General features: G+C 49.3%; 1 protein-coding gene and 1 long non-coding RNA gene across 5 annotated transcripts in view; both read right to left on the reverse strand.

The window, feature by feature from the left end:
• The window catches only part of Prmt8 (protein arginine N-methyltransferase 8), an 80,459-nt gene that overhangs the window by 34,005 nt on the left and 28,354 nt on the right, over positions 1 to 18,100 (reverse strand). For 2 of the 4 annotated variants that reach the window (NR_157230.1, NM_201371.2), the window contains exons 2-4: positions 9,622 to 9,807; positions 6,397 to 6,552; positions 3,512 to 3,575 (exon numbers count right to left, since the gene is read on the reverse strand). Coding sequence is in view for 3 of the 4 variants with exons in the window: in NM_201371.2 (NP_958759.2) it covers positions 3,512 to 3,575; positions 6,397 to 6,552; positions 9,622 to 9,807 (406 nt within the window). In the remaining variant the exon portion in view is untranslated. Of the gene's footprint in view, positions 1 to 3,511; positions 3,576 to 6,396; positions 6,553 to 8,751; positions 9,808 to 18,100 lie in introns of those variants that run through there. The other 2 variants (XM_030255490.1, XM_006506352.3) reach the window with 2 other exon arrangements.
• Positions 154 to 3,505, reverse strand: Gm38900. Its single transcript, XR_869462.1, has 2 exons — positions 1,753 to 3,505; positions 154 to 1,045 (listed from the first exon to the last, which is right to left on the reverse strand). It is a non-coding gene; the product is annotated as a predicted gene, 38900 (long non-coding RNA).

Raw genomic sequence — 18,100 nt, forward strand, 5'->3', positions numbered from 1 at the left:
CCAGGATAGCATTAATGTAAGGTGGTGGGCCCTTTAAGGGGTGGAGTCAAGTGCAATATCCTTAGGTCACTGGAAGCATGGGCTACATCTCTTGGCACCCTAAAAAGAAGAAAGCCTGTCCCCCAAGCATCCTTCCCCTCTGCTTTCTTGTTATTTTTACCTCCGAAATGGAACCACAAACTTGTGTCATAGATAGTTGGCCTCCGGTATTCCATTCCGGAAACAAAAGCTGACAAAACCACACTGCGTCACCAATTTATTATCATTGTTTCCAGGAGCCTCCCTCACGCTGGCTGCTGTGTCTTCTCATCAAACCCAGGCTGCCTTCAGCCTCAGCGCCACACAGAAGAGCCAGAGAGTGTGGAAAGAGAAAAGTCACAGAACAATGAGAGCTGGGCCCTCTGCACAGCGGGGAGCCCACAGCTCGCTAGGAGAATAGCACATTTCCCAGCAGCCCCCACTACCCCAGCAAGCCCTAGGAAGAGCTCCCAGCCTCTCTCTTCTCCCTTCCCTCCTCCCTATCTCCTCTGTCTTGCATCCACATTGCTGAATAAATGGAAATAACAAGCTAGAGGCCTTGGGCCACCAACCACCTCCATCTAGATGATGCCATTACTGTCTAAACTGTCCCTACTCTGTGGTAAAGGTCACTCCCGCCCCTAGGCTCTGCAGCTAGTTCTTCAAGGTCAGTGTCCTACCACATACCTCTTCCTGTATCTCTGTTGAATCACACACATTTTTTTCCCAGCTTCTTTTCCTCCTTGACCCCTATACCCTCTGTAGCTACCTCTTCATTTTTTTCTCCATTCCCCATTACTGAAAGAGACATCACATCACAGCCTCCCCTAATCTTACTCCAGCTGGATTCTGGCCCCTGCCATACTGAATACTCATTGGTAACTGCCAATACCTACCGTGTGGCCAAATCCCATTGCTTCTCTCTGGCATTACCCAGCCTCACCTCTTAGCGTTCCCTGGGCTGCTCTTGAATATTCACGAACCTCCTAGAAAGCATCTCCTTGGGTCCTTTGCTGGCCCTTCCTTCCTGCAGAATGTCCAAGTAATGAGTGGCCAATCAGCCCTATCTTTGTCTTGTTTCTTTACTCCTAATGGTTTGAGTAAACACCACCAGGGTGATGACCACGAATAGAAGTTTCTGGTGACTCCTCCTGCAGCCCTAAACACATACGTTCAAGTCTTCCTCAAGATATCCACTCGAGTACCCAAAGCAAGCTCTTGGTTACTCTTTCACTCCTGCTGCTCCTGTGAGCCCTCTGCCTGCAGACAGCCACCTTCAGTCTGTTTCTCCCCACAGTCTCTCTCCAACCCAGCAGCAGTGGGTCTTCTGGCCTTTGCTTCTGAGGCTAAGACTAAGACACAACTAATTTCTCTCCACCTCTATGGCTTCCTCTAGTGCAGCATCTCTCTCTCTGTCTCTGTCTCTCTGTCTCTCTCTGTGTATCTCTGTCTCTGTCTCTCTGTGTCTCTCTCTCTGTCTGTCTCTGTCTCTGTCTGTCTCTGTCTCTCTCTGTGTATCTCTGTCTCTGTCTCTCTGTGTCTCTCTCTCTGTCTGTCTCTGTCTCTGTCTCTCTCTGTCTCTCTCTCTCTCTCTGTCTCTGTCTCTCTCTCTGTCTCTCTCTCTCTAGCCTCCGGAAGCGCATTTGTGTTACTTGCGTCTGCAACCCATCCCGATGTGTCTGCCATCGGTGAGACTCCTCCCTTGCTTAAAAACCCTCCAAATGATCTCCTGACCTGAAGAAAGAAATCCAACTGTGTCTGAGAGTAGGTTGTGATCACTCTGTCTTCCCTGTCTCATCTCTTCCTTCTCTGGGCTGTGGCTAATGGGCCTTTTGTGCCCTGAGCATGCCCAGTTCAATCCTGCTCAAAGTTCTCTCCCTCTGAACTTGGTATTTTGGGTTGAGCATGGCCTCGGGAGTTCATGTGCAGGATTCTTCGTTCGTGTCCTTGACAGTGTTAGTAGATGGCACCCAGCAGAATGTCTGGGGTGATGGGAAGGCAGAACCAGAAAAATTAGTATTACTCTGGAGGGAAGGAGCAGTCATGTCAAGAACAGGGTTTTGGCCTCTTTTTCCTCACTCATTTCCACTGTGCGTTGGAAAAGTACAAGTCCCTTACCAGATACAGTCAGCCAGTCTGGGACTTCCAAGCATTCTAAATGGTGAGCCAAATTAAACATCTTCCCTTTATAAATTTCCCAGTTTCCGGTATTCCATTATAGCCACAGAAAACAGACAGTTGGTCAGCCTGTTTCCTTCATGTTCTTCAAACTTGAACATAAATGTGCTGGTCAGAGTGTATACAACCTAACCTGAGTGGCAGGTCCCCAGCATCCCTGCCACCACCAGGCTCATGGTGACACACAAAGAAGTTTGTGGACTGAATTATGCTCCTGTCTTTCATGGAGTCGGCAGCAACTGGGTCAAGCAGCAAACAGCACAGGTGGCAGGCTGGGTCCACACCAAAGTAGTTCTGTGACCTATTTCGAAATAGTGTGTAGTAGGAGGGCCACATGGAGCCTAGTCTCTCAGGTCAGAGCCACGGGGACATCTGGCACCTTATAGGGAACCAAAAGAGTTCTGGGATACAGTAGGAAGTGTATCCAGGGCACTTATAGGATAAGAAGGCTAGGCTAGCCAACTCTTCATTGCGCAGTGTCCCAGCTTTCTGTTGCACCCTGCTCCCAGGCCTGCCAATGAACCCAACCTACTTCCCTCTGGAACGCCCATTCCTTCAGGCTCTTTACTCCCCAGCCTTTGGAACTCTACCAGCCCTGCCTCTGTTCCAACCCACTCCTCACACTGTGGCTTCTGATCTACCTGCCACTCTCCCGACTCCACCTCTACCCAGCACCAGGCGTGTTCCCATAATGCCGAATGCCCTGGAGCCCATAGGGCATGGCAACCATAGTCAGTCCTGCTGATGGAGAAAGATTCTGAGGAGGAGGTCTAGTAGGGACCCCTGCAGGTCTTAACATACTGAGGATGGGCCTCTAAGGGAGGGGGCTGGGAAGGTCACAGATCATGGGACAAGAAGAGAACACATCTCTCCCTGTCATTGGAGTCCAACCCGAGCAAGGCTTCTCTCCCCAACATAACCTGATGGATGGCATACTCTATCAATACTGAGGCTTGTGCCAGACATTCTGGACAATACCCCTGGAAAGGTGACAGAAGAGGATAGAAGGGTATAGAGAATGAGGAAGAGGGAGAGCACCAACTGCCACCTTAAAGACTTGCCAGACTACAGCTGGGCACAGCAGAGGGCGTGGTGATGAGGACTTAGTTACAGACAGGGCTGGCTAAAAGCTAGGGTGAGACAGATGTAACCTGACCAGCACAGTAGGACAATGTCACACTCTAGGAGAAAAAATTGTGAAAGCTGTCCCTCCCCCAAACCACATGTTTTGTGTTCTCTCCTCCTACCCTGCCCATCTGTGCTACCTGGACTGTAAGTGCAACCCCCTAACCCACCACTCAGAGGTGGACCTTACCATTGTCCAGGTGATTGGCCTTAATGATCTTCTCCGAGTAGTCAGAAATACTGGAACATTCAATCTAGAAAGTACACAGAACGAAAGAGACCGGGGTTTAAAAAGCACAGTTGGCGGCCAAAGCTCTGAGCCCTCAGGGTCCCCAGAGGCTCATGGGAAGAGTCCCCCGCACATGACACTCCTGGGAAACAATGGGGCCTAGTAAGAGGAACGTAGGTGGCTGGAGACATGACCTCGGTTCCTCCTCTTCTTCCTCTCTTGGCTTTCTGGCCTCCGTGAGGGAAACAGCTTTGTTTCAGCAAATGATGTACAGTAACATATGCCTCACTACAGGCTCAGCAACAGGACCAACAAGCACGCACTGAGCGAGACCTCTGAAACGGAGTCAAAATAAACCTGTCTGCCTTCTGAGTTGATTGGCTCAGGTATTTTGCCATGGTGATGGTAATCTGACAAAACACCCGGGACCAACTGAAGGGATGGAAAAACTGTTGATGTTCAGAGAGACATACACGATCTTGGCCACAGCCACGCAATGAAAGCTTGATAGCTAGAAAACTAAAATCTGTCCCCTCTAGTCAGGTAGCCAGTGTCGTTTTACTAAATTGGCTACTTTGCCTAGAGACCAACTGTGGAGACCCTGTGCCTATGCTGGAGACTGAGGAGTAGCTGAGTGATCTCAGCATCCTGCAGAGAGGGGGATGAAACAGGGCAGAACGGACTAACCCTCTGAGGAGGGGCGGAGGGTTACCATGAGTCTCCCTCTATACCCCACCACTAAGTCCTGCCTGGGTAAAGAAATTCAGGACAGTTCTCTGGATTGGTCATAAGCTTCCCTTCCACCAAAGAACACACACACACACACACACACACACACACACACACACACACACACTAACTCTGAATCCTTGAGCAGATGTGGGTAAGTGTCCCCTAAAGGCCCCTGTGTTGAAGGCTCAGTCCTCAGCCTGTTGATGCAACTGACACTGGTGGAGTCTTTAAGAGGTTGAATGTGGTGGGAGAAAGTTAGGATATTGGATGCATGTAGTTGAATGTGATATTAGGATTATATGCCCTTCCTCTTCCTTCCCTTTTTTCCCCCTCCACCAGGAAGTGAGCCCAAACCAAGGAACCAACTGACCATGAAATGGAACCTTTGAAGCTGTGAGGCAAGCAAAACATCCCGTCTTTTGAAATTGACAGTCTCGGGTATTTTCTTATAGTAAACTAAGGCTGACTCACATAACCCTCTGTGAGTCTTCATTTGTCTGATAGAATCTATTCCCTTTTTCCTGGAAGTCTTTCCAAGATCCCAACATCTCTAAGAAGGGACTAAAGCCTTTGAGAAATAAATTTTCCATCAGCTGAGAGCAGGGCTTCATGGGGAATGGTTGGAGGTCAAGACGCATCCCAGAGGTTGGAAGCTTAGGCTGTGTTGTCAGAGGATTCTGGGAGCAGAAGGGTATTTCCCAGGACCTATTCTGCTGCTTTACCTGGCTCTCTCACAAAGAGAGTTAAGGTGCTGGGGCTCAGGAAGGGTCTGTAGAGGTTATTGCAGAAGGTCACTGAGGGGGTTACTGCTGGGGCCTCTGCCAACGCCCAGCTTTGGGGCTGGAAAGAAGTGGACATGAGACCTAAGGGACAGATGCCACCAGCTGTGCTCTGTGTCCCAGGAGGACCCACCCTTCCTTGGTTGTCAGGCCTTTGGCTTTCAGGTTTCATTTCTCAATGGGCAGTGTTCCTGTTCTCTTCTCCTTCTTGGCTCCCTGTCACCCCACACACATGTGGCTCCTGAGGTTAGCATCAAAGAACACAGCATCTCCAGATAGACAGCTGGCCACATCCTAACCGCCTTCCAGGCCTTTTACAATAGGCTTCGGCCCCTTTCAGGTGGTTGGATGAGGCTGAACTGCATCCAGGGCCATTGTGCACACAGATACCCGACCCTAGGCAACTCACAGGCCAGGCTGTGGACCTTGGCTCCTATTTTTCCTTTTTGGCTATCACCCTTTCCTCCCCCTCCTCCGTTTCTACTCTCATTGGTTGCTTTATTCTTCTTCACTTCTACTCCATATTCTTCTAGCTTTCCCCTAAGTCTTTCTAGCCCGTTTCTCACCTCACATCTACCTCCTCCTGTGTTTCTGTTGCACTTCCTATCTCTGACCATGGCTTCTGGTGTACCCCATGTCTTCTCTCCCTCCCCAGAGCAGTGAACTGTGCTCGAAGGAGAAGCCTGGAACTGGAGCAATTGATGAGCTATTGAGAAAGAAGCTGGTCAAACCTGGCAGGGCAGAGCCAGTTATGGCAGGCAGGCAGACTATGCCAGGTGGCCACTGCGAAGCACCAAGCAGGAGCCTTGGCAGAAACTTATCTGTAGCCCTGGATGACACAGGAGCCAGGGACAATGTCCCCAGATCAGCCCCACCAAGGTTGGCACTAACTTAGGTCTCAGCCCTGGAAGGGATGGTGTAGAGTCAGCAGATGAGCGCAAGACCACTGAGATTCATGGCACCTGGATTCTGTGCTGATGAAGAGGTTTGAGAGAAGGAAGTCTGAAGCAAGGACGGGGTGTGGCAGTGATGGCGATGGTGCTGCTGTTGATAGCGATAGTGGTGATGGTGGTGATAGTTGTCATGGTATTGGAACTGCACTGTGATTGATTTTCTCTGCTCCTCTAACAAGAGAGATAGACTGAGGCTGGGGAGGTGGCTTGGTGGAGCAATGCTTGCCTATCATGCACAAGGCTCTGGGTTCCATCACAGAACACCATACAAATAGAAAAAGAGGTGGTAGATCAGGGTGGGTCTTTGTAGAAAGGTCCAGAGAAAGCCAGAGTCAGGGACCACTCAGAAGAAGCCAACAGGAGGGGGGAATGACATGCTTACCCCAAACACCTTCTTGGCCCCTGCTTTGGCGGCAAACATGGAAAGGATCCCTGTGCCACTCCCAACATCCAGTACCACTTTGTCCTTGAACACATGCTTATTATGGTACATGGAGTTCCGGTACGTGAGTGTCCTCACCTCGTCTTTCAACATTTCCTGCAGTGGAAGGAAGAGAAAGATACAGTCAGGGGACTCATGAGCATCTGGGAGCACATCTGGATCACAGACAACTGAATCATCCCAGGGACATCTCCTGGAACTACTGACATCGGTGGGTCGATAATGAGGATGCTGTAGTACGTAAAGGTCACCCAGCTCATTCCAAACTGAGGCTGCTTCTAAAGTCTACTTGAAAGACAGCTGAGAGTTATAAGAAAAGGAGTTTGTGTCCAAACCAGCTCCAGGTTGCCCAAAGCCCAAAGGAAGGATCAATACAGTGCAGCACAGGAGATCCAAGAAGGAGTCATTAAGCAGTAGTCCTCCTTAGCTCCCAGCAACTCTGTGGTTCACGTCTTAAAAAGTTAGTATCCGGACATAAACCCAGAAAGATACCCAGAAAGGGACTCTATTCCAGGCTGCTGTCCTAGGCCCAACTCCAACCAGCAGATAGATGCTGAAATTTGGGCTGGTTCTTGGTGACCTGGAAGGTGACCTCCCTTTTTGAAGGCCTCACAGCACCCACCCTGTGTTCCGTTGGAAGTTTTGGGTCACCTTCTCCTGGCCCTGTCCTCTGAAGTCCTCTCTAAGTAAAACCATGGATGGAAGGAACAGAAAGGCCCAGGATCGTCTCTTGCATAGCACTCTTTCTGCCACCTGTCTTGTCTGTATTTACAGAATAAGCATGCTCTGTCCATTCACCCACACTGTGATTCAGCCACACTCTCTGACCGTCATTGTTTTAGTACCCTGTTGATGATCAGTGGACTACAGCACAGCCAGCTTTCTCACTCTGGGGACCTGGAGGCTCTGCCTTGAGTGTCCAGGAAAAGCATCTCTATGAGCCTTCTGGTGGTAAGCAGATCCCTGCTGCTAAATCACAGGGGATAGGTCTCTCTGCAAGGAGCTCCATTCAGCTCATACCTGCTCCTGTCTCCTTTCATATTCAGTGATCCAAGAAAGGGCAGGAATAAAGGCCAGTCACAGGGGTGAAGGCCACCTGTCTAGTCACACTGATATTAAAAGACCCTAGCCAGGTCTGGAGATGGCCTACAGAAGCAATGGGAGGGACTGAAAATGGAGGCACAGAAGCACTTCCCCATGAGAAGGATGCTAAGGTAGTGTTGGGTAGAGGTGTTATCTGTGACTTGTAGACCCTTTTAGTCTGCACTATGGCACATACAAGTTTGGGTTTTCTGCTAAAACACCTGACTGAGGGTACCCGGTCTAGTATCCAGGTGACAGCTCTCTCTCAAACAGGATCAGGCCAATCTCCCACACCCACATGTGACAAGTAGACAGATCATCAGATGATTAACAAAGCCAGTCAGAGCCAGGCTTGGAAGCTTAGTCTGCAATCCCAGCGCTTGGGAGACTGAGGCATGAGAGCTACCCCAAGTTCAAGGTCATCATGGCTATATAATGAGGCTCTGTTTCAAAATGCATACACACACACACACACACACACACACACACACACACACACACAAAGCCTTGACAATGTGCAAGCCCTCCGTCATAGCCAGAGATGTCAAGTCTTGAAAGAATTAGAAATAGTGTGGAGATACAGGGAAGGCTGTCCTCAGTGGGCCTGGGGCTAGTTCCCAGCAGGAGAGTTTCAGGCAGGCCAGCAGCCATTGGGTCCTAGATATAATTCCCAAGTGTGGTGGTTTGAGAGAGAGTGGCCCTATCGGCTCATATATTTGAATGTTTGGCTCCCAGTTGGTGGAGGCTTTAGGAAGGTGTAGGAAATGTGGCCTTGTTGGAAGAGTTATGTCTCTAGGCCAGGCCCAGTCTCACGGTGTTCTCTCTCTGTGTCTCTGTCTGTCTCTGTCTCTCTGTCTCTCTCATTCTGGCTCACTGGTTTCTGGTCTCATACAAAACCACATTTAGGACAAGGACCGGGTTGTTTTGAGGCCTTGGATCACCTGGGAACGCAGCAGCCGAGGCAGCATAGGGATAAGCTGGGGAGTAAATGAGCCAATAATCCAAAATGCTTGGAACAACACCCGATACACAATAAGCAGCTCACAACCTCAAAACCGCTGACTACTGATATTAAAAACCTCCCCAGCAGCAGCCTGGCAATTTGGATGGAAGCAGACCTTCCAGCACCATCTCATCGCCAGGGAGCCTCAGGAGCTGGTTTGCAGAGACATCTTCACAGCTAGAGCCAGCAAATGTTCACGCCTTCCTCACCTCACCACTTCCCTCCGTTTACGTTTACGGACGATGGGGACGTCTTCTTCACGAGGTTCGCAGGATGGAGTACAACAGATACGCAGATGACATGACTGGAGCCATACCCACCACGTGGCAAGCAGCAGACAACACTGACAGCATTGGGGGCGTCTTGGGACAATGTTGGAGAATTATATAATAGGGCATAGCACAGGACTCATCTCCTGTACCCACAACAGCCCTGGGGTTTGCTTCTGTTCTGGCACTGGGGATGGGCATTTGCCGGAGAACTTCCAAAGACGGAACCAGAGTGTCAGAGGCAAGCCTATCCACGAGGTCTCAGCCTCAGCTCTGGAGACACCACCGGGACAAATTAATAGGCATCACGACCTCCAGGAGGCCACATTAGCTTCGAGCACTTCAGCTCTTCGCCAGCATCACTGATGTGCGGGCTCCTCGGGGTGTCTGGGTCTGGCAGTTAGCGATAGACATGGGGCCAGAAGGTAAAAACAGATAGCTGGAAGCACCTCTTGGTTGCTCCCTGACCCTCCCCCAACACTTGTTGCCATTCATTTGTTTTCAAGTTGTAGTTTACTTTGACCAGGAGCCCACGGTGTAGCCCAGGCTGGTTTTAAACCCTCAACAGTTCTCTGACTGCACCTCAGCTCTCAAGTGCTGGGATTATATAGAGATAGGACACACAAACTTACCTGCTCCAGGCCCCGTCTTAACCACAACTGTCCCAAAGGGACCCGCGGGATGGAGAGAAAGTTCAGGGGCACTTTGTGTTGGTAGAGAGTTGGCCATACCTGCTCTGCCACCTCTACAAACAAGAACAAAATTACAGGGCTACACCTGTCCCACTGGTCCCCAGCCTGGGTGCGTTACCTCGTGGATCCCAAAGTGAGCGTATGAGTCGAAATAGTAATCTCTCGATGTCATCTCCTCGGGGTTCAGCAGCTTGGACATCTTGCCCCGTCCAGGGCAGCTGGGCTGTGTGGATACATGGTGGACACATTGCACAGGCTTGGCTGGAATGACAGGCTGAGGGGGCTGAGGGGGGGCGCTGCTCACCTGAAGGGAGAAAAGGTGCCCACATCAACCGTGCTTCAGAGATTTCTATTCTTCTTCCCTCCTCCTCCTCCTCCAGCCCAGTGCTAACTGGCTAAATGACTTTTCAACCATGTGACTGACAGTGGCCTACAGATGCTCCAAACAGACCCTGATTGGCCTCAGTTCCAGTTCTTACAAACTGAGTGGACTAAACTGATCTGGGTCTCAGTTTCCATATCTGTCAAATGGGGAAACACCGTCATCCTTTAGCGGGACCAGGAGGAAACATTCAGCAAAGGGAAGGATGGATATGTGGGGAAGGAGGGAGGTGGAGCTGACTCTCAAACAGCGGTGATTTTGGTATGGCTTATCTTATTACAGGCTTATCTGTGAAAGGCTCGTGTAGTTAAAGGCTTGCTCTGCATTGTAGCAAAGTGAGAGGCAGGGGAATCTTTAAGAGGTAGAGTGGCCAGGTCACGGGGACATGTACATGGACATAATTAACATCACAGTGGGTCTCTATGAAAAGCAAGGCCTTCCCCCGCCCTCCCCTCCCCCCACTGTCTCTGTCTCTGTCTTTTCAAAACAGGTTTCTCAGTATAGCCCTGACTGTCCTGGAACTCCTGTAGACCAAGCTGGCCTTGAACTTAGAGATCCGCCTGCTTCTGCCTCCCGATGACACTGGGATTAAAGGCATAAGCACCACCCCACCACCCCACCACCCCATCCCCAGTCTGTTCTCTTTTTCAAACTTGTATGTTTCTACTGTCAAGAGGCTCTCCTCAGAGCAGAAGATAACACCATGCTCTTGAACCTTCAGAACCACAAGCTAAAGAATTTTTTTTCTTTGTAAAGTACCAGCCTTGGATATTTTATCACAGCAGTGGGAAAATGGTCACTATATAAGTTGCACAATGTCAGGTGATGTTACTAACCACTCCACCCTGTGCCTTAGAGAACAAAATATCCCATACGTCTTAAGACGGCACTGAAAATTAGAGAAATTGGAATTGTTTAAAGAACCTAGAAAAGGGCTGGGTATTTAGGCATGTAGTAAATGTTCATTAAAACAAATCAAATGACAGGACAGGACTGAGCTTCAGAGACGAAGCCCCTGAGTTCATCTTACCCACCACATCATACCAGGCTACGGTCAGACTTGCTATCCTCAAATCTGGCCCTCCTGTGTTCTCCTATGCCAGGGCTGTTGCCTCAGCCCCTGAGGTTAGATTCTCATTCTCAGCCTCAGCACCACAAGCCCCCACATTGGCTGACCTCCTGCCTGAGCATTGCTAATTACTGCTTCTCTGGGTCTTCATCCTGACGGCTCTGCCCCAACCACAGCTACTTGGTCTTCACTCCTCAGGCTAAGGGAGGAGGGAGATGGAAGTCAGAGGTCACCCAAATGAAGGAGAGTAGTGCCAGAGGACTGCCTGTTTCTAGAATGTGTATGCTCAGATGCCAGGCACAGAAAACGCCTCAAAGCAAGACACACACTAGAAAATACCAAGACAAATAGCCAAGTGGGTTTTTCCGAAATGATGGTTTTCTTCAGTTGGGAGTCAGTCCTGACTCCTGGATGTGTGACCTTAGGAAGCTGTACATCACCAGTACATCTCTGTTCCCTCCTCAATAAATTCCTAATAAAATTTTCCAAGGAGCAGGTAAGATAGCTCAGGATATAAAAGGCCTCAGGGCCCATGAGCTCAGCGCCCATTTTACTTTATATTTTATGAATGTAAAATTTCAGTGTAATCCTATCACTGGCAAGGTAGGGACAGGAGGATTCCTGGGCTCTTTGGCTAGACAGCAGCATAATGGGTGAACCCCCCGCACCCAGAGAGAAGCCTCAAAAAACAAGGTAGATGGCTCCCAGGGAATGATGTGAGGTTGACCTTCTGGCCTACATACGTATGTGCATGTACAGGCACAGGAGTTCACTGTGCATGTGCACACACACACACACACACACACACACACACACATGCACACACACGCACATGCACACACACGCGAGAGAGAGAGAGAGAGAGAGAGAGAGAGAGAGAGAGAGAGAGAACCTCTCTGAAAGAATAGTCAAAATACCAGAATTAGTTTCTCAGTTTCTCTTAGCACTAGACATCAGCATAGTATATATACAATAAGGGCTTAACTATTGTTGCCAGTATTATTACTACCATCTGGATCACATAGAATATATAGATAGATATAGATATAGATATAGATATAGATATGGATATGGATATGGATATGGATATGGATATGGATATGGATATAGATATAGATATAGATATAGATATAGATATAGATATAGATATAGATATAGATATAGATATAGATAATTTTCCTGTCTTAATTTGTCCCTCCATGAGCTGGGTCAGCTCAGACTTACAGTCAAGGGGAAAAGTGACCCCTGGAACAGAGCAGATAGAAAGCGACACCACCCACACTCCTACATGAGACAGAGCCTCAAGACCGTCCTGTGCCTGAGTCTAGACAGAAAGGAGCTGTGTGGGGCAAGGGGTTTATCCCATTCTCAAGCTGCCTCTGGGCTGCCACCTCTAGGAAACAGCAGACTTCCCAGGTTAGCAACGTGGGCCTTCGGGTCGAGGAGAGGCCAGGCTGTCTGGCAAGCGAGGCTGCTTCATTAGAATGCTGCAGGTGTGCCCACCCTCTGCTTGGGATGTTGGTCACGGTCTCTGGAAGGCTAAAAATAGATCGTGTCAATTGCACACTCCCGTGCAGGCTGCAGAGTCACCTCCAGAGCTGAAGACAGCTGTGCACACAGTTGACCCCAGTATTGACTCCATTTAAATATATTAGGGAGAGAAAAACGCTTAACTGGTGCAGTCACTTGCGTGTCAAGGTCACGGGGCTTCCAGCACCCTTCAGCTGTCATTCAGCTCTGAGTGCAAGGACTTGTTTTCCTTGAAACTCACTGGCATTCTATCTTCACAGTCAACTTGGGAGGTAGCTTCTACATGTCACACAGTGTACAAGGCAATGGGATGAATGACTACTTGGCCAAGGACAAGGGAAGGACATTGAATTAAATAGCTACAAGACATGAGGACAAAGAGGTGATCATGGCTGGTGCGTAGTCCCAAAGGCTGCCCATCAGCCCAGCTCAGCCTTCTGCAACATAGACTTGTGTTCTTGCCCCTGGACTGACAGGTATGCCCTTCTTATGGTGGCCTTGAATTCCTGAGCATTAAGCTACACGAGGGTTGCTTTGAATTCTTACAGACAACTGCGGAACGCCTGCTGCTATGAGGCACTGCATAGAAGAAATGGACCTGGGAGGAGGCATTGCCCAGAGATTTTGCTTTCTAAACGCTGAGACCTTTAGCACCCTCCCCAGAGGCTTCAATAAAACACACTTGACAAAAAAAAAAAAAGAAAGCTCAAACACAAAAGAGGTGAATTCCCTTCGAGTGGGAGACAAGAAATTCTAGCAGAGTTGGCTATGCCACAAGCAGGGAGCTTTGTCAATGGATTTTGAAAGGGATAGGTGAGCTGGGTGAATTCCGAGAGGAAGAGGGGTGGTTGGAGCAAAAAGGACAGGGGGTGGGAAGGTGGTGAACTTGATGGGGGAGAGGAGGTTGAGATGGCAGAAGAGTCTACTGAGAAAAGACCATCCTCAGGCTAAGAGGGTGGAATTAAATACGGTAGACAATGGAGAGCCGCACCCCACGTATGCAGGGTCCCACATCCCCATATTTGGACACCGCTTTTGGAAATTGAGTGTGATTGTAGAGTACAGTGGGGAACAAGAAAGCAAAGGGCATCTATGGTGAAATGTAGGAGGCTATTTTCAAAGTCCGGTTAAGAAATAATGAACATGTGAACCCCTGGGGTGTTTGGAGGGGCTGCCTGCCAGCGCAGCACAGAAATAGAACCTATAGGGTTGGCAACTGGCAGAACATGGGGGAAGAGACAGGAGCTGGAAACCGAGCTGCCGTCCACATTTCAAGCCTGGATGAGTAGGAAAATAGTGGTGACATTAACAGAAATAAGCAAGTCAGCAGGAAGAGCAGGCTGGGGCGGGGGGAAATAATGAATCTCAATTTGGATACACGGGGTTTGAAATGCCATTGAGCCGCGTGAGAAAAGATGTCAAGCAAGCGGAGATGAAGGAGGGTCCAGTCAATAAACACCTTCTACGAGATGAAAGGGCACACCCAAACATATGTGGCAAGGAAAGGCTAATGTGTGCTTATGAAGAAAGCGCTGACAAACCAGTAATAAAGAGGGAGAAACCCCAACTTAATGGGGAAGAAGAAGAAGCTCACCAGTTGATGCACAAATAAAAACCAACAGCAAACGAACACACGGCTTAAACGCTGGGACCCGCTAGAGAGCAGCTTGATGACAGTTGATTATCGAAAACTAAATCAGGTAGTAACTCCAATTGCAGCTGCTGTACCAGATGTAGTTTCATTACTTGAGCAAATTAACACATCTCCTGGCACCTGGTATGCGGCTATTGATCTGGCAAATGCCTTCTTCTCAGTACCTATCCATAAGGACCACCAGAAGCAATTTGCTTTTAGTTGGCAAGGCCAACAGTATACCTTCACAGTTTTGCCTCAAGGATATATTAACTCTCCTGCCCTGTGTCATAATTTAGTTAGAAGGGATCTTGATCGTTTGGATCTTTCACAAAATATCACATTGGTGCACTATATTGATGACATTATGCTGATTGGACCAAGTGAGCAGGAAGTAGCAACCACTTTGGACTCATTGGTAACACATATGCGTATCAGAGGATGGGAAATAAATCCAACCAAAATTCAAGGACCATCTACCTCAAAATGGAACAAAACCTTACCTTATCCCTCAAACTGATCAATCCTGCATTCGCAAGATTCTTTGGGACAGGGGAAAAGAGGAGAGGGGGGAGAGGAGGCACTTTTGCACGTGTCTTGTAGAAATGTAATTAAGTCGAGACTTTTTAGAAAGCAGCTTGGTAAAAATTTATTAAGGGCATTAAAAAGCACAAATCCTTTAAACCACAAATGCTTTTCTTAAATGTAACACCAGGAGAGGACTATTTATCATCCTAAGTATGTAGCTCTCTGAATTTCACGATGGCCAAAACAAGAGTCAATAGATGCTTCACCAAACAAAATTGATCAGAGTAAGAGGTGAGCATCTTGCCATGAGCGATATGCAGCCCTTGAAAGTGTAGGAAAGGTGTTTAAGACCATAAGCTTGGGAGCACAATAAACTGTTGGTTGGGGAGGACACATGGGAGACTAGACTGTGTGACTGTGTCTTAATTAAAACCTGTTCACACTGGTGCATGAAGAGAGGAGACTTAGAGAAGGTACCAGAATTGTCAGCGGTTGTCACTGGGTATTGACTGGGACCATGAATAATTAATTCTTTCTGGCACCACTTTTGCAAGCAGCAGAAGTTAATATTACAGATGAATGTGAAATGCAACTCCAGACCCATGGAGGGAAACTGAGGCTGAGACTTTGTCTTGGGAGCCATTGGAAGGACAGAGTGAAATAAGGGCCTGCATGAGAGAGACCACAGGGAAAGAATGGGGGATACACCTAGGAAAAAAGACACCACCCTTTGAGGACCTGATTGGGCTCAGGGGACCCAGAGGAACAGGCATGGAGACAGGAAGACAATAGGGAGAGAAGATGTGTCTTCAGACAGCCCTTCTTCTGGGGACATGTGACCCAGGTGTTGACTTCAAGGAGGGGACTCTAAAGCAAAGCCTTCCTTCCTGCAGCCTGGCCAGTGCTTTCATCTACCCTGAAGGATAATGAGCTCAGCGGGCAGCCTAGAGTCACCCCCCAAACTCAAGGAGTTCCTATACATCCAGTTGTCCCCTATATTGACCATAGTCAAATAAAGAGATAGGAGAGACAGTTCCTAGCTTTGCTCAAGCATTGCTCCTGGTCAAGGTTCTCTGTCCTGAGGTCCCTGAGTCCCTTTCCTCAACAGCCAAGCATCTGTCACGTGCTGCTGCTGTACCCACGAGACATAGGAATTCATGAGTCAGGGGAAACAATGAACTTAATAGCCAGTCAGGGAGACAAAAACCAGGTTGTCCCTGGTTCTGAAGTCTGCCAGCCTCCTGAGAGGAGGTCTGCATTCTGCCTATGGACAGAGAGGCGTGCCCTCTCCCAGAAGTCTGAGGGTGAGTGGGCTGTATGGGTGTCGCTTTGCCTTCCACTACTGCCTGCTGAGCTGCAGACACTGCGTGTGCTTGGAAAGATTGGCGAGACAGAGGGGTCCATGGTGGGCTATGCAGACATCCAGTCTCAAAAGATGGTTTAGCCACAAATGAAGGTTCTCTCTGGGAGCTTGGTCAGGGTGCAGGCTCAGCTGTTTGTCCACGTGGCTCTAGAAACATGGAGAACATTGGCCATTGGTCCTGGTAGTCATCTCTGTAAGGTCAGAGGGCCCGACTCCTCCCTAGGAAGGAGGCTCAAAGAGGCTCTGGAATATTCTTTCAACTGTTTAGTAGAGTTTATGGCTGAGACATCAGCAGGGTTTGAGGGTATAGTGGCATGTAGAGTCCAGCCAGCCCCCAACGCCAGCACCTTTGTCTCCCATAGCCTTGGCCATTAAGCTCCAGAGTACCTCCCAACCCAAGTCCCTTCCCCATCTCTACTCCAGTAGGGATGGAGCCCAATCTACCCTCGACCCTGGCTCTATCTGCTCAAAACAGCTGTCCTGCTCAGGGAAAGTGCCTGTGAAAGATGGCCCTCCCTCATCTGGTCCTGACCATGGCTGGGGCCCCAGGTCACACAAAGGGACCTGCAAGGCTTATTTCTGCCTCCTCTAAGATGCTTGTGGTGCCACTAATTCTTGGTACTCTCTCCACACAGCTTATGATCTCAATTTGCTGAAACCCAGGCCCACTGCCTGCCAAGGCTAAGAAGACGATTTCTGGAGACAAAGTTTTGAACGGATCCTTCCAGGGAGGGTAGGACTTCCCCAGGTGGGGTAAGATGGGGGCATTTCAACCTAACCCTACCTCCACCTAGACAGGCAGGGGGATGGCAGGTGATGGGGGTGGGGCGGATGATGGTTAGTTCTGATTGAGGGCCCACTCTGCTAAGCACTTTGCACACATTGCTTGGCGAAGGTGTAGCAACTTGACAAGGTGCTGAAATACACAGACCAAAAAATAAATAAATAAATAAATAAATAAATAAATAAATAAATAACCTAAAGCTCTCAAGCTCTAGACTTACTGGCAAGAGTCCAGAGTTATCGAATCCCAGAGCCAGGCAGTAAACCAGTGTCCACAGCAATGTCAGGGTCCATGCTGTCTGTGGCAACACCACAGCATGCTTGGTTCAGCCCAGCCATGCAGAACCCAGCTGCTGCCTCGGCCAGGGCATGCTAGCCCAGGAAGGAGGCCCAGCACTCGGTGCAGAAACCGGGTGAGAGTCAGTGGGCAGCTCCAGAGATACACTTCAGAGGAGTCAGGCAGACACGTCTCCCAGGTTTCTGGGTACAGGTGGAGAAACTGAGGCCCACATAGGACAGGAATCTGTCCAGGGTGAACTGGAACTGGAGCTGTGAAAAGCAGGAAAGGCATGGAGAGGGGACAAAGGAAATCACAGGGCGAGCACAGGAGGAGGAAGGTAGGGCGCAGGACACAGAACTGTCAGTCTCTCCTGCATCCGGCAGTCAAAGCCGACCTGAGTCCCTCGGGCTATAAATGACTCCTCTTGGCCCTAGCCCAAGCACTCCCTGAAAACAGAGGCCCACTTCAGGATCTGTCTCCTGCTCTATTCTCCAAATGCCAAGAGAGCTTCTAACATCACACTCCAAACAGCCTGCGTGGCCTGTGGTAGCCACGGAAGAAGTAGAGTATGGGAGACAAGACCCTACAGGCGAGTGGGGTGCCCTGGCATCCCCCCAGTCTTCTCTCTCTGTTTCCCTCTTTTTTTCCATCCTCTCATCTGGTCCTGCCACCAGAATCACCTGTAGACACCCTCTGCACCCTCATGCCGCCGTCCTATGCACACTTCTGAGGCTGTGATCTAAGCTGTGACTGAGTCGTTGATAATGACATAAACAGTTAGCTGTGCTATCGCCATCTGTCATCATTATAGGGGCACCTGAGCTCCACACAGAGGGAGAGCATTCTCACAGCCGGTTCCTGGACCGTTCCTACGTCCTAAGATCATACCGGAAATAAAGAGCTTTCAAGAACAAAGATGACCAGAGTGCATTCTCCCATTGGTTGTTCTGCATCTATGTTTCCCATAGACAGCTGGGCTACAGGAGGGATCCCTGGATCCCAGGGGAGAGACCTCGTGGCCTGTGAACT

Source organism: Mus musculus, chromosome 6 (assembly GCF_000001635.26).
Source record: "Mus musculus strain C57BL/6J chromosome 6, GRCm38.p6 C57BL/6J".
Taxonomy (NCBI): Eukaryota; Metazoa; Chordata; class Mammalia; order Rodentia; family Muridae; genus Mus; species Mus musculus.